This window comes from Entelurus aequoreus, linkage group LG19 (assembly GCF_033978785.1).
Source record: "Entelurus aequoreus isolate RoL-2023_Sb linkage group LG19, RoL_Eaeq_v1.1, whole genome shotgun sequence".
NCBI classification, from domain to species: Eukaryota; Metazoa; Chordata; class Actinopteri; order Syngnathiformes; family Syngnathidae; genus Entelurus; species Entelurus aequoreus.
The window spans coordinates 12,896,361-12,912,450 of NC_084749.1; the positions used below are offsets into that span (position 1 = coordinate 12,896,361).

Below are 16,090 nucleotides of genomic sequence, written 5' to 3' on the forward strand. Positions count from 1 at the left end.
TGGCCCGCAGGTCATTTTTTTAACGGCCCCACGGCACATTTTAAAAATACGATTGAAAACAATTAAAAACATGATAAGTGGTATAAAAGAGCAAACAGGTGAAATGTAAGAAGAAAATGTCGCAATGTTTACTCTAATAACACAAAGCTGCCATGCAGGCTGTTTCTTTCTTCAATGTCATTATGAATTATTGACCTATTCAAGGCTCCAATTACGTCACATCTGAGATATTTTGGGGGAAAATGTTGCATATTTTGTGTTTGCCATATAAAAAAACTGAGCTTTTTTTTATAAAGAAGGGCCTAAAACGAACAAACGAAAAACATAAACAACAATAAAACGTATAATTGACGGATACATCTGAAGTTGATCTCGAGATTATTGTGTTAAAAGTAAACAGTAAAAAAAAATAGAATTTATCTTTTAACACTATAATTATTTGGATAATTTTAGTGTGATTTCTTTTTAAGTGTCATTGCTCAAAAAATAATAATGAATTAAAATCAATGTTGTTATGAGTTATTGACCTTTTTAAGGCTCCAATTATTATATAATCTCAAATATTCCACTTAAAAATTTTATTGTGTGAAAATATTGCATATTTTGTATTTTTTCCATAAAAAAAACTGGGTTTTCTTTGACAACAAGAGCATACAACTTAAATCTTTAAAACCGTTATATTGACAGACAGCCCTAATGTTGATCTAGAGATTTAAAACTTGAATAATAATAAAAAATAATAATACTGAATAATGACACATTTTTTATATTTTTTTGACCAACACCCTTTGGGGTCCCTGGGATCAAGTCTGAGTGGAGGCCTAAATGTATCTTTTTATACATATATTGTATTGGTTTTTAAAATAAAAAATATCAAAATGGCCCCCGCTTGCTTTGATTTTTCAGAATGCGGCCCTCAGTGGAAAAAGTTTGGACACCCCTGGTTTAAGGTTTATTGGCGCTCTGTACTTCTCCCTACGTCCGTGTACACAGCGGCGTTTTAAAAAGTCATACATTTCACTTTTTGAAACCGATACCGATAATTTCCGATATTACATTTTAAAGCATTTATCGGCCGATAATATCGACAGTCCGATATTATCGGACATCTCTACTTTCTGGGAAATATCACTCAAAAGTCCATAACCTACTGCAAAACTACTAAAAATAATCTGTCCGACACATTAAATGTGTCCACAAATCTATTTCTTTAACCGGTTAAGTAGTGTGGTGGAATTCCTGACCTTTGTACCATATTTTGTGTCTGTCAAAGTCCGGAAAGAGAGTGAGGTTGAAAAGCATTAAGGAGGACACGACAGTAGTGGAATGTCTGCTCGTTTCTCTTTTTTCTATTCTGTACCATTGGAAGAGCATACGTGGGTTAGAGTTGAACGTATGGTCGGACTGACCATTGTACAAAATGTTTTGATAGTTTGTTATGGCTAAGGGATTCAAGGATGTTGCAGAACAAACAGGCCCAAAACAACTGGACCTTGACACACGAGAGAAACACATAAATAACCAAGTAGACCAAGTCTAGGCATGATTCGCATGATTCTCGATTCATCCAACGTCTCCGGAGACGTTGTCTGTTTGCAGGGCAATTCAATCCAACCTTGTACCATTTGATTATGGGTAAATACAACTTTTGTACTAAATTCACTTTTGTTGCTGTCTAAGATTCGGACATTCCACCACAGTAGTTTTACTTTATAAATTAAACAGGGGTTACCTTCAAATCTGTACTTTGTTTACTTTAGAGGTGCAACGAGTCGTAGACAAAAATCGGTTGCGGCCACGAGTAAGAATTCTGCGAGTGAAAACATGTTAAAAACGGGAACATGTCACTCTAAACACGCATAACTTGCTCAATTTCTAAAGGCTGACCTTATTTTTCATGGAAGTATGTCTGTGTTGTGGGAGCGTTTCAAGCGGAGGCCTATAACTCTCCTTATTAACATAGTTATTAGCTTGTTAGCTTGCTAGCTAACAACAGACACAAAAAATAGCTTTAACCATCATTTTAACTAACGCCCGTTAGGTAAAATTTGTCTATATACCGTACTCGTGTGCAACTTTGTAAACTTATTAACTTATAACTTATTAATTTACCTTGAATTGATTAACGTGGATTATATACACTACCGTTCAAAAGTTTGGGGTCACCCAAACAATTTTGTGGAATAGCCTTCATTTCTAAGAACAAGAATAGACTGTCGAGTTTCAGATGAAAGTTCTCTTTTTCTGGCCATTTTGAGCGTTTAATCGACCCCACAAATGTGATGCTCCAGAAACTCAATTTGCTCAAAGGAAGGTCAGTTTTGTAGCTTCTGTAACGAGCTAAACTGTTTTCAGATGTGTGAACATGATTGCACAAGGGTTTTCTTATCATCAATTAGCCTTCTGAGCCAATGAGCAAACACATTGTACCATTAGAACACTGGAGCGATAGTTGCTGGAAATGGGCCTCTATACACCTATGTAGATATTGCACCAAAAACCAGACATTTGCAGCTAGAATAGTCATTTACCACATTAGCAATGTATAGAGTGTATTTCTTTAAAGTTAAGACTAGTTTAAAGTTATCTTCATTGAAAAGTACAGTGCTTTTCCTTCAAAAATAAGGACATTTCAATGTGACCCCAAACTTTTGAACGGTAGTGTATATAAACAAGTTGAAAAACTTATTGGGGTGTTACCATTTAGTGGTCAATTGTACGGAATATGTACTGTACTGTGCAATCTACTAATAAAAGTTTCAATCAATCAATCAAAAACACAAAATAAATTTTTTTAGGAAGCTTTAGTGTCATTTTGTTAGTTTTTTGCTGTTATTTTGACTGTCTAACATTAGGGAAAAAAAAGTTTTTGTTTCAATCAGCAAATTGCCCGTCCTGGCTTCAAAACGGACAATTAAGTAGTTTTTGTAACAGCCTAATGAGCCGCACAGTTAAGAGTGGAAATCAATATTTTTAAATGAAGTCATCATCTTTGTTGTTAGCACACGTTTAAAAATATCTCCGGCTGAATTTAAAAGCTGATGGCTAGATTAGAGCCACTGAATATGTTTCCGCGTCATTATCCAATTAGTCGACTATCAAAATAGTTGCAGACCTAGTTTACTTCAAACATTGCCCGTAAGCTTATTGAAGGTTTTATAATCGTGAACATATGAGCCTGGAATTACTGTGTTTTCCGAACTTTAAACTGCTACTTTTCTCCCAAGCTTCGAACCCTGCGGCTCCTATAAAGGTGTAGCTAATCTATGGATTTTTCATAGTAGTAACACCAACAAAGACTGAACAAGTGCATTAATGTTTGTCTTATCTTTTAGACCAGTTCACTCACTGCAGGTTGAAAATCTACAGTATTTACTTCTGTTCCGTGCCATGAACCGGAAGTATAAGTGCCGTCCCGTCTACTAGTTCTCCATAGTGCTTCGACTCGTACGGTTTCGTCGTTCATCACTCCAAGCAAGGTTTGTACGTTTTACAATGTAACTAAAACAATTCATACTTACTGATGAGTATTTCCATGCATATATTTGTACATGGTACCGTAATGTAATCAAGCTGGTGTCTTTAGCATTAGCTAATATGCTAACACGTTTGATCCACAAGGGAAATTGTTCCATAGAGTAGCTCAGTTACAAAGGATGGAAAGGATAATAATGCACACAAGGGCAGAAAAAGAGGGCGAAAACAAAAGGTATATAGTTAATAGTTAATAAAAATAAAAGTTAGTATTTTTAACTTACAATGGCATTCTTTTTTTTTTCAGTTTCATAAATTTCTCAGTAAATTTTGAGTCTGTTTAGCTGATTGGAGAGCTAGCATCCGCAGCCAGTGTTGTCCATGATGATGACCTTTCTGTTTTGTTTGATCTTCCGTTTTACTGCCGTGTTACAGGCACCGTTCAGAAACAATTAGGTTATGTAAATAAACCATTACAACATTTTTCTGTGTAAATAACTAATTATACAACGTATACCGTATTTTTCGGACTCCGACTCCGGAGTATAAGTCGCACCGGCCGAAAATGCATAATAAAGAAGGAAAACAACATATATAAGTCGCACTGGAGTATAAGTCGCATTTTTTGGGGAAATTTATTTGATTAAACCCAACACCTAGAATAGACATTTGAAAGGCAATTTAAAATAAATAAAGAATAGTGAACAACAGGCTGAATAAGTGTACGTTATATGAGGCATAAATAACCAACTGACAACATGCCTGGTATGTTAACGTAACATATTATGGTAAGAGTCATTCAAATAACTATAACATATAGAACATGCTATACGTTTACCAAACAATCTGTCACTCCTAATCGCTAAATCCCATGAAATCTTATACGTCTAGTCTCTTACGTGAATGAGATAAATAATATTATTTGATATTTTACGCTAATGTGTTAATCATTTCACACATAAGTCGCTCCTGAGTATAAGTCGCACCCCCGGCCAAGCTATGAAGAAAACTGCGACTTATAGTCCGAAAAATACGGTAGTTAATAAAAATAAAAGTTTGTATTTTCAACTTACGATGGCATTCTTTTTGTACTGTTTCAGTTTCATAAATTTCTCAGTAAATATTGAGTCTGTTCAGCCGATTGGAGAGCTAGCATCCGCAGCCAGTGTTGTCCATGATGATGACTTCTGTTTTGTTTTGTAGTAGAATTTCTGACCTTTGAACTATATTTCGTGTCTATTAAGAATGTCTGCTCATTTCATTTTTCTTCTATTCTATACCATTGAATAGACCAGATGTAGGACAAAGTTGAATATGAAGTCGTGCCAACCTGTCTACAAAATGTTTTGATTGTCTAAGTATGACTAAGGGATTCGAGGTTGTTATGGAACAGACAGGTCGAAAAACAACAAGACCGTGACGCACGAGGAAAACAGATAAACGCATGGGGAAACAGATAAAAATGGCCAGGAGACCAGGACTCGGAGAGATTGCTTGATCCGTGTGTCCTCCGGAGGACGTTTTGTTTGTCTGCAGGGACAGCTCAATCCGACTTGCACTTTTGACTATGGGTAAATAAACTTTTTGTACTAAACTCACTTTTGTTGCTGTTTAAGCTTCGGACAATCCACTACAGTTTGATCAGCCGTTTTACTGCCGTGTTACATGCACCGTTCAGAAACAATTAGGTTATGTAAATAAACCATTACAACATTTTTCTGTGTAAATAACTAATTTTACAACGTATACCGTATTTTTCGGACTATAAGTCACTTCAAGTCGCCCCGGCCGAAAATGCATAACAAAGAAGGAAAAAAACATATATAAGTCGCACTGGAGTATAAGTCGCATTTTTTGGGGACATTTATTTGATAAAACCCAACACCAAGAATACACATTTGAAAGACAATTTAAAATAGTGAACAACAGGCTGAATAAGTGTACGTTATATGAGGCATAAATAACCAACTGAGAACGTGCCTGGTATGTTAACGTAACATATTATGGTAAGAGTCATTCAAATAACTATAACATATAGAACATGCTATACGTTTACCAAACAATCTGTCACTCCTAATCGCTAAATCCCATGAAATCTTATACATCTAGTCTCTTACGTGAATGAGCTAAATAATATTATTTGATATTTTACGCTAATGTGTTAATCATTTCACACATAAGTCGCTCCTGAGTATAAGTCGCACCCCCGGCCAAACTATGAAAAAAACTGTGACTTATAGTCCGAAAAATACGGTAGTTAATAAAAATAAAAGTTTGTATTTTTAACTTACGATGGCATTCTTTTTGTACTGTTTCATTTTCATAAATTTCTCAGTAAATTCAGTAAATATTGAGTCTGTTCAGCCGATTGGAGAGCTAGCATCCGCAGCCAGTGTTGTCCATGATGATGACTTTTCTGTTTTGTTTGATCTGCCGTTTTACTGCCGCGTTACAGGCACCGTTCAGAAACAATTAGGTTATGTAAATAAACCATTACAACATTTTTCTGTGTAAATAACTAATTTTACAACGTATACCGTATTTTTCGGACTCCGGCTCCGGAGTATAAGTCGCACCGGCCGAAAATGCATAATAAAGAAGGAAAAAAACATATATAAGTCGCACTGGAGTATAAGTCGCATTTTTTGGGGAAATGTATTTGATAAAAGCAAACACCAAGAATAGACATTTGAAAGGCAATTTAAAATAAATAAAGAATAGTGAACAATAGGCTGAATAAGTGTACGTTATATGAGGCATAAATAACCAACTGAGAAGGTGCCTGGTATGTTAACGTAACATATTATGGTAAGAGTCATTCAAATAACTATAACATATAGAACATGCTATACGTTTACCAAACAATCTGTCACTCCTAATCGCTAAATCCCATGAAATATTCCTCTGTGTCGCTTCTAAACAACTCTGCCAACTCCAAATGTAGACAATGCGCCGCTTCCTCTTCTATCGGTACGTCTAGTCTCTTACGTGAATGAGATAAATAATATTATTTGATATTTTACGGTAATGTGTTAATCCTTTCACACATAAATCGCTCCAGAGTATAAATCGCACCCCTGGCCAAACTATGAAAAAAACTGCGATTTATAATCCGAAAAATACGGTACATCTGCGGCTTATAGTCCAGTGTGGCTAATGTATGGAAAAAAAATAGTTTTCCGCTGAAAGTTTAGTTGGTGCGACTCATATACAATTGCGCTCCGTAGTCTGGAAAATACGGTAATTTATTGACGTCACGCTCTTTCCTAAAATTCGTTCTGGAATCGGAACAACTTGTAAATCAACCTCCGACACAGATGTTTCACTTTGGAGGTTCCACTGTCTGATATTTTTAGGGAATGTACTACTCAGGTAATTTCCCCCTAAGTAACCCTTAAAAACATCAGTTTAAGTACAATTTTGTGCAAATCCGACTAAACTCTCTTTAGAAGCTTCTATAAAATGACTCCTAAGTCACGGCCACTACAATCTCTTTCAGCAACAGTGTCTCTGCAGTTAAGACTTAATTCTTTAAGATCAACTCAGTACCAACCGCAAACAAGGTTCTGACACGTCTACGGCGTCGGAATCCTTTGATACAGGGGAATCAACTTGTACTTTTTAAAAGCGTAGAAGACTCAGAATAATGTTCTGACACAGAACAATACATGAATTTCACAATCTTTTTCAACATATCTTGGTACCGATACCGTGGTAAAGCTTACCCGAAACAAAACACTCACACTGTGTTGGTGGGTAAAGCTGTCTGGAACCGAATAGGCAGACTGGAGGAAGGTGTTGGCTTGAAAGGGGGGGGTCATAACCGATCAAATGAGTCAAAGATGCAGAGACTGTGATGATCAGCCTCAGAGCACCCTGATCCGTAACCTCGGACCATGTGACGGGGAGGACGCTGGTGTGACATCTTTACATGCCGTCGTAGGTAAAGTTCTCCATCTTGACTGTCTGTCTGATAAGCAGCTTGGACTCCCGTCGCTCCTCGTTCTTGATGGACTTGTTGATGTCCATGATCTTCTCACAAATGTATTTGTTCACTTTGGACAATCTCTGTGTGATCTCTGCACTGTCCGCGGTCTCTTGGGACACTCGGTCATAGAGACACTCTGGGAGAGACACGACACAATGTGAGCGGTCGGGCTTCACGACTAAAAGCGGACCGACGGGTAGAAGTCCACTTACCTCGGACTATTTTTAGCTTGCTCGGTGAGAGCGGAGGTTTGGGAAGGGCGTCTTTCTTCTTTTTGGTGGCCACGCCGGTGACGCTGCGGTTTTTCAGGGTTTCCGTGCCCCAGATCATGACCGCCAGGTTCTTTGTGAACTTGGAGTCGCCCTGGGTGCGCTGGAGCTGGTGCCACTTCTCCTCCTCCACCCAGATCCCGCCCCCGAGGTGTACCTGTGTGAGGTACAGGTGTCAACGACAACACTAGAACAATACTACAGGAGCTTTTACCACTTACCTGTCCAGCTTCAGTACGAGACTTAGAAAAAATGGTTCATTCATTTCATTTTTACTAGAGATGTCCGATAATATCGGCCTGCCGATATTATCGGCCGATATATGCGTTAAAATGTAATATCGGAAATTATCGGTTTCGTTTTTTTTTATTATCGGTATCGTTTTTAAAAAAAAAAATTAAATCAACATAAAAAACACAAGATACACTTACAATTAGTTCACCAACCCAAAAAACCTCCCTCCCCCATTTACACTCATTCACACAAAAGGGTTGTTTCTTTCTGTTATTAATATTCTGGTTCCTACATTATATATCAATATATATCAATACAGTCTGCAAGGGATACAGTCCGTAAGCACACATGATTGTGCGTGCTGCTGGTCCACTAATAGTACTAACCTTTAACAGTTAATTTTACAAATTTTCATTCATTACTAGTTTCTATGTAACTGTTTTTATATTGTTGTACTTTCTTTTTTATTCAAGAAAATGTTTTTAATTTATTTATCTTATTTTACTAATTTTTTTCAAAAGTACCTTATCTTCACCATACCTGGTTGTCCAAATTAGGCATAACAATGTGTTAATTCCACGACTGCATATATCGGTTGATATCGGTATCGGTAATTAAAGAGTTGGACAATATCGGAATATCGGATATCGGCAAAAAGCCATTATCGGACATCCCTAATTTTTACCTTTTTTTTTTTTAATAACAACACATTTCCTGAATTAGTAGCATTTGCTCCAGATGTGCAGTCTTCTTCAGCAGAAGGAAAAATAAAAGGTGGTGCCATCAGGTGGCTGAAATTACACTTCATTTAAAGGGGAACTGAACTTTTTCTGGAGTTTTGCGCATCATTCAAAGTTAGAGATGTCCGATAATGGCTTTTTTGCCGATATCCCGATATTGTCCAACTCTTAATTACCGATTCCGACATCAACCGATACCGATATATACAGTCGTGGAATTAACACATTATTGTGCCTAATTTTGTTGTGATGCCCCGCAGGATGCATTAAACAATGTAACAAGGTTTTCCGAAATAAATCAACTCAAGTTATGGAAAAAAATGCCAACAATGCACTGCCATATTTATTATTGAAGTCACAAAGTGCATTATTTTTTTAAACACGCCTCAAAACAGCAGCTTGGAATTTGGGACATGCTCTCCCTGAGAGAGCATGAGGAGGTTGAGGTGGGCGGGGTTGGGGTCTATATTGTAGCGTCCCGGAAGAGTTAGTGCTGCAAGGGGTTCTGGGTATTTGTTCTGTTGTGTTTATGTTGTGTTACGGTGCGGATGTTCTACCGAAATGTGTTTGTCATTCTTGTTTGGTGTGGGTTCACAGTGTGGCGCATATTTGTAACAGTGTTGAAGTTGTTTATACGGTCACCCTCAGTGTGACCTGTATGGCTGTTGACCAAGTATGCGTTGCATTCACTTGTGTGTGTGTGAAAAGCTGTAGATATTACGTGACCGGGCCGGCACGCAAAGGCAGTGCCTTTAAGGCACGCCCCCAATATAGTTGTCTGGGTGGAAATCGGGAGAAATTCGGGAGAATGGTTTCCCCGGGAGGGGCACTGAAATTCGGGAGTCTGCCGGGAAAATCGGGAGGGTTGGCAAGTATGACTGGGAGACGCAACTGCTCTGTACTTCTCCCTACATCCTTGTACCACTCGGTACAGCTGCGTTTTAAAAAGTCATAAATTTAACTTTTTGAATCCGATACCGATAATTTCCGATATTACATTTTAAAGCATTTATCGGCCGATAATATTGGCAGTCCGATATTATGGGACATCTCTATTCAAAATCCTTAAGGGAGACAACCACACCCTTTTTTATGCTTTCTGACTCATAAATAAATGCGCGCAGAAGTCAGCTAAGCATGGAGCTAATAATATTCGCTCTAAAAATATCCAAAAACCTTCATCAACCTTTAATACACAAGCTATAAGTTTATATGTATTATAGTAACAGACACATTTATAATGTCATTTTTACATATTTTGGTCATTGTAAAGTTTAAGTTCAAGTACCAATGATTGTCACACACACACACTAGGTGTGGCGAAACGACTCTCTGCATTTGACCCATCACCCTTGATCACCCCCTGGGAGGTGAGGGGAGCAGTGGGCAGCAGCGGTGGCCACGCCCGGGAATCATTTTTGGTGATTTAACCCCCAATTCCAACCCTTGATGCTGAGTGCCAAGCAGGGAGGTAATGGGTCTTATAGTCTTTGGTATGACTCGGCCGGGGTTTGAACTCACAACCTACCGATCTCAGGGCGGACATTCTAACCACTAGGCCACTGAGCATGACGGCTGAGCATTAATTTTACAGACGCATCAATAAAGTTTGCTATTTCTTTCAAAAACATCATTACTAATCATAACAGACTTCATGAGAGAGACTGACTACCACTTTGGTACAAATGATGATCCAGAGCCGTGTAATTTTGAGCCCGAGCATACGGAGAATGAGCCAGAGGTTTTAGAAGCTAAGTGATAAGCGGACCTAGCAAGTAGCATTAATGCTAAGTGCTAAACAAGAAATACAAACTATGAATATGATAAAACAATCACTTAGTGTACAATGTCTGCTCTCACTGGCATGCCGACTGATGGGATGTTTATATCTTCCCGTTTAGATGAATAATTAAATCATAAGCCTTATGAAGATTAAAAAAAAAAGATTTAAAATAAAACAAGCGTCTTTTCGGGTCTATAAGATGAATGTCAAGGCTGACCAACCTGCTATTATACAGGGGAGAAGCATGATTTATAATCTATAATTAACTATCACCAGTTCTGAGGCAATGCAGCAGCTCACCGGCTCAATATGTCAATAGCTGCATAAGCTAGTTACATCTCTGTTATCACGGCACCGCTAAAAGTAGGTCCTCTGCGTTAGTGCTTAGAACAACAATATCGCTAATAATAATAATTAACCTCTTAAGGCCCAAGCTGTTTGTTTACATGCTTTTTTTTTCTTCTCTTTGCTACCGTATTTCCTTGAATAGCCGCAGGGGCGCTAATTAATTTAAAACCTCCTGTCACTCCGGCGCTTACCAGAAGCCTGCGAGATGGCCATGCATGCGCTAATTATTTTAAAACCTCTTCTCACTCCGGCGCTTACCTTATCATGAAAAGCACATTTAATTAAAAAAAACGTTATTATGGTCTTACCTTTAGGTATAAATGAGTCCATGCCAGCTCCTTTTGAAGAAAAGCATCGATATATAAGTCTTCCTTATCTTTCTTCAGTTTTAAAAGTCTCTCTGTCTCGATGGAGATTTTCCTTTTAAGTATTACCTCCTGCTTCGATTGAAAGTCCAGTTTAGAAAACTGTTTTATTTTAGATATGTAATCCTCCATGTTAAAAACAATGGCTGCGCACTCTTGCTGCGTGTTGTCTTCTTCTGCAGTACCAGCAGTCGCAAGAAGGATCACTAGCGCCCTCTACCACCAGGAGGCGGGAGTCATTTAATGACTCATATTTGACCCGGCGGAAGTGCCAAGCATGCGCTAATTAATTTGCGAAACGAGTTTGACCCGGCTGTAATTCTAGGCATGCGAATACCATATTCCTGGCGCCAATTCAAGGAAATACGGTATTTGGGCTTATTAGACCCTAATTAGAATAAAAACTAAGAATCATCTTTTTATATGATGTACTTAGTCCATAAGTACACAAACGTGTACTTCATGTGTAGTGACATGCTAATTCTTATTTTTACACTTTTTTTTCCCAAATTCCATTGTATGTTATACTCTTCTGACACCACCAGATGGCAGTATAAGTGTCCACATAAGCGGCCATAAGACCCCAATTCCGTAGTGTACACAATTTTGGAAATAAGAGCTAAAAGGTGCTGTCCACGCATGTGGCCACTAAACCTTTAGAGGTTTTTAATATCCAGGCAACACAATGTAAATGGAGTTTTGTTGGCAGGTTTAGGTTGATTTTTAGAGGGCATTATTAGCGCAATAGTTTACCCCCATTAGCTACATTGTTAGCCACAGTGTACTTTACAAATTAGAATGCATAAAAAAAACATAGAGATAGTGAATGATAAGCAACATTCCAAAAATGGGCAGTTCCCCACAAAGTTTGATAAGTAATTCTACTTCACCGGTAGTCCAAATAGATTATGTTGAGTGTTGTTTCAGCAAATACTTCTGGTTGGCTATAAAAAGGCTTTTTAATTAAAGGTCACAATTCAAACAGATAATTAAATAGTGACTCATAGCAACCAACACCACACACGAGAAGGCAGCATAAGTGAGTGCCATGACAACTGTCAACCTAATTTGGCATTATATTTAGGAACTCATTTCCACTGGAAATCCATTGGCATGAACCCTCACGCCCATTAACCCATTAGTGCGAGGTGACCTCAGACTAATCCGGCGAGCCAAAAGGGGAGAAAGCAGGCAGATCATAGCTAACCATGGTGGAAGACATCCTTAAACCAAACAGCTAATCCCAAGGAGCACCACTTTCCCCGACAAGGATAAAAGAGTAAACTCAGGCCACTGGCTGCTTGTAGTTTGGATTATTTCCACCATGAACTTAGCATGTATCTCTCCACAGGACGTTGCATAAGCTCGTACCGAGCACTCCAAGCCGATCGCCGGCCCAGCGGTGTGCTTTGGTCATTTAGGTGGGCAGACGCAGCAGGGGCCATATCTGACTTGCTTTCTCTCAGCGCTCTCATCGCTCTAAAGTCTTTAGGCTGGAGTCCAAAAAGGATTTTCCCTGTGCGGCTAATGTGCTTTAGGCCCCACGCCAGAGGCTTTCTACGGCCCTGCAGTAAGGAAAGATTGTTTTCATTCTCCCTCAGTTTCCTGTCTTTATTTCTCCGAGCCGGCTCCTCGTCCTTTCTTCGTGCCTTTCCACGCCGCTCGCTGAGGCTAACCCGTCAATCATTGCATTTCTCTAGTGCAAATTATTAATATGTGGTCCCTGTAGTGGGAGAGCTCTAATTTGCAAGAGTTCTTCACGCTTGAGGTGTCTGCAGGTCCCACAGCTTGTAGTACCACGTGCAGCCCTGTCAGCGGAGACAGGATGCTGCTTACATTATAGTCAACTCTAATGCTTTAATGCGGGAACCATAAGAAGCTTCTCTCGTGTAGACCTGCCAGAGCTCCAACTAGAGCTGGGTAGAGGGGAAGGACCGATCCCCAAGGGCCGCAACTAACGATTATTTAGAGTCGATTCCTCAACGTCTACTACAATAATTAGTCGACTAGTCTGATGATAAAGCGTTAATGGCTCTAATTTTTTTTAATCGACTTCTAAATGCAGCTTAAGTTATTTTAGGCATGTGCTTACAGACAACAAAGAGGACTAATTCATTCATAAATACTTTTTTATAGAGATGTCCGATAATGGCTTTTTTTGCCGATTTCCGATATTGTCCAACTCTTAATTACCGATTCCGATATCAACCGATACCGATATATACAGTCGTGGAATTAACACATTATTATGCCTAGTTTTGTTGTGATGCCCCGCTGGATGCATTAAACAATGTAACAAGGTTTTCCAAAATAAATCAACTCAAGTTTTGGAAAAAAGTGCCAACATGGCACAGCCATATTTATTATTGGAAGTCACAAAGTGCATTATTTTTTTTAACACGCCTCAAAACAGCAGCTTGGAATTTGGGACATGCTCTCCCTGAGAGAGCATGAGGAGGTTGAGGTGAGGATAGGGGATGACAGGGGGTGTATATTGTAGCGTCCCAGAAGAGTTGGTGCTGCAAGGGGTTCTGGGTATTTGTTCTGTTGTGTTTATGTTGTGTTACAGTGTGGATGTTCTCCCGAAATGTGTTTGTCATTCTTGTTTTGTGTGGGTTCACAGTGTGGCGCATATTTGTAACAGTGTTGAAGTTGTTTATACGGTCACCCTCAGTGTGACCTGTATGGCTGTTGACCAAGAATGCCTTGCATTCACTTGTGTGTGTGTGTGAAAAGCTGTAGATATTATGTGACCGGGCCGGCACGCAAAGGCAGTGCCTTTAAGGCACGCCCCCAATATAGTTGTCTGGGTGGAAATCGGGAGAAATTCGGGAGAATGGTTGCCCCGGGAGATTTTCGGGAGGGGCACTGAAATTCGGGAGTCTCCCGGGAAAATCGGGAGGGTTGGCAAGTATGACTGGGAGACGCAACTGCTCTGTACTTCTCCCTACGTCCGTGTACCACTCCGTGCAGCGGCGTTTTAAAAAGTCATACATTTTACTTTTTAAAACCCAGGGTTTCCCACACATTCATTTATTTGTGGCGGCCCGCCACGAAAGAATTACGTCCGCCACAAATAAAAAAAATTAAAATAATTTTTTTTTTTTTTGTCCTCTCCAACTTCTCAGGCAAATCATATAGTTGATGTAGATGCCCATATCGGCTGTTCAGATTTACTTTACAAAAGAGAAGTGTAGGATACTTCTCTTGTTGCCTTATTTGTATTTGACTTTATTAAATGTATTTATATTAGAAACACAACATGTGTATATAACAAAGGGTGCAAAGTCTGCAGGTAGTAGGAAACACATGGTTAAGTGTAGGGAGTAAAACTGATGGCAGTCTAAAGTTCAAGATTTTTGGAGCTCTTTGTTCAGTGGATCAGATGTTTGATGAAGCTCTGTGTCTCACCACTACTGTTTTCTGTTTATTTGTTACTGACTGTGGCAGGACACCTCTGCCTCTGTTTCACTTTATGTTGCTGGTAAATAATATGGTTGTAGTAGTAGGCTAAAGTTAAATTATTTAATATGCACTAATTAAAGGGGCAGAGCTTTGAGACATTTTAGCTTTTATATTTTATAAGATATATTTTTTTTAAGAACCACAATTAATAAATATATTTCAGTGAATAACTTATTGTTCAAATCTGTATATAAATATGTACATAAAGTGTTGTAATTATATTGTAAAATGGATGGATGGACGTTTAAAACAAAACTGTTATTATTAATTAGTAAGTATACATTTTTTTAGCCTTTTTAGAGAAAATCAAATCATTGTAGTAAATTATGTAAATTACTTGATAATGTCATGGTGACCACGCCCATAGCCACGCCCCCACCGCCACAGGTATCTTGGCAGTTTATGGGAAACACTGAAACCGATACCGATAATTTCCGATATTACATTTTAAAGCATTTATCGGCCGATAATATCGGCAGTCCGATATTATCGGACATCTCTAGTTTGAAGTAAGGCTTTTAACAGAGAGGAGGTCCTTGTTAATTTGGTTTTATGTACGCCAGTTAAATCAGTATTGTTTCAAATAAGGAAATGAGTTCCACGGACTAACACCAATTGGTATACATTCAATGAATGCCAACAAACAATTGAAAAACACCATAATGTATGGTTTTGAAAAGCAGAGGTAGTAAGACAAAGAGAGGCTGACCTTGCCATCGTTGCAGGTGTAGACTGTTCTAGGAGAGGGTGAGTAGCTGGAACTGGTGTTGGCTTCTTCTCGGAAGGTTTCCTGGGCCTCAACAATGGGTTCAACCACTTCAGCCTTGATTGTCTGAGTCCCATTGTCGTGCATCGGCTCTAGAGAGGACAATAAAGGACAGCACGCAAGACATTTCTTAAAACAAAGCTCACTTTTTTAACAAAAACAAGGAGTACTTTGAAGCTGTAAACAACCGGTTGCACAGGAGGCATTCTGACATGTGGTTTCCAGTTTTGAGGCACTGGACAAGCGCCCGAATGTTTGTCTGGCTCAGCCTGGACTGGCCTGTGCCTCGGGACAGGAGGTTATTTTAGCCCAGTGGCTAAGCTGGCTTGGTGGCTGGCCATGTTAAGCTCCAATGTAGCTGATGACTTTTAATATCAGACAGCTCACTCCATCTTGCATACAAAGACACCCCGGGGTGCTCTAATCTTCCGCCTGTCCATTAAATAGTCTAGCGAGTGACCGTGGCTTCTTGGTACAGATTTGCAGTGTGGGCTGAAGTGACAACATCTGGCAAAAGTGCATTTTGTACACTGCTGCTCGCTCTGCACTCAACTAACAATATTGGATATACAGCTATGCTGTATTATTTACAATACAGTGGTGCTTCAATTTAAGATAAATTTGTTCCGTGACAAAGTTCGTCACGGAAAACACTCGT

General features: G+C 39.0%; 2 protein-coding genes across 2 annotated transcripts in view; both read right to left on the reverse strand.

Moving 5' to 3' along the window:
• agbl4 (AGBL carboxypeptidase 4) overlaps window positions 1-16,090 on the reverse strand; it is a 923,746-nt gene that overhangs the window by 184,169 nt on the left and 723,487 nt on the right. The gene's annotated exons all lie outside the window — the stretch shown is intronic.
• bend5 (BEN domain containing 5) overlaps window positions 5,397-16,090 on the reverse strand; it is a 30,868-nt gene continuing 20,174 nt past the window's right edge. The window contains exons 4-6 of the mRNA XM_062027933.1: window positions 15,376-15,524; window positions 7,675-7,888; window positions 5,397-7,598 (exon numbers count right to left, since the gene is read on the reverse strand). Coding sequence (XP_061883917.1) covers window positions 7,402-7,598; window positions 7,675-7,888; window positions 15,376-15,524 — 560 coding nt within the window. The 3' untranslated portion in view covers window positions 5,397-7,401. The remainder of the gene's footprint in view (window positions 7,599-7,674; window positions 7,889-15,375; window positions 15,525-16,090) is intronic.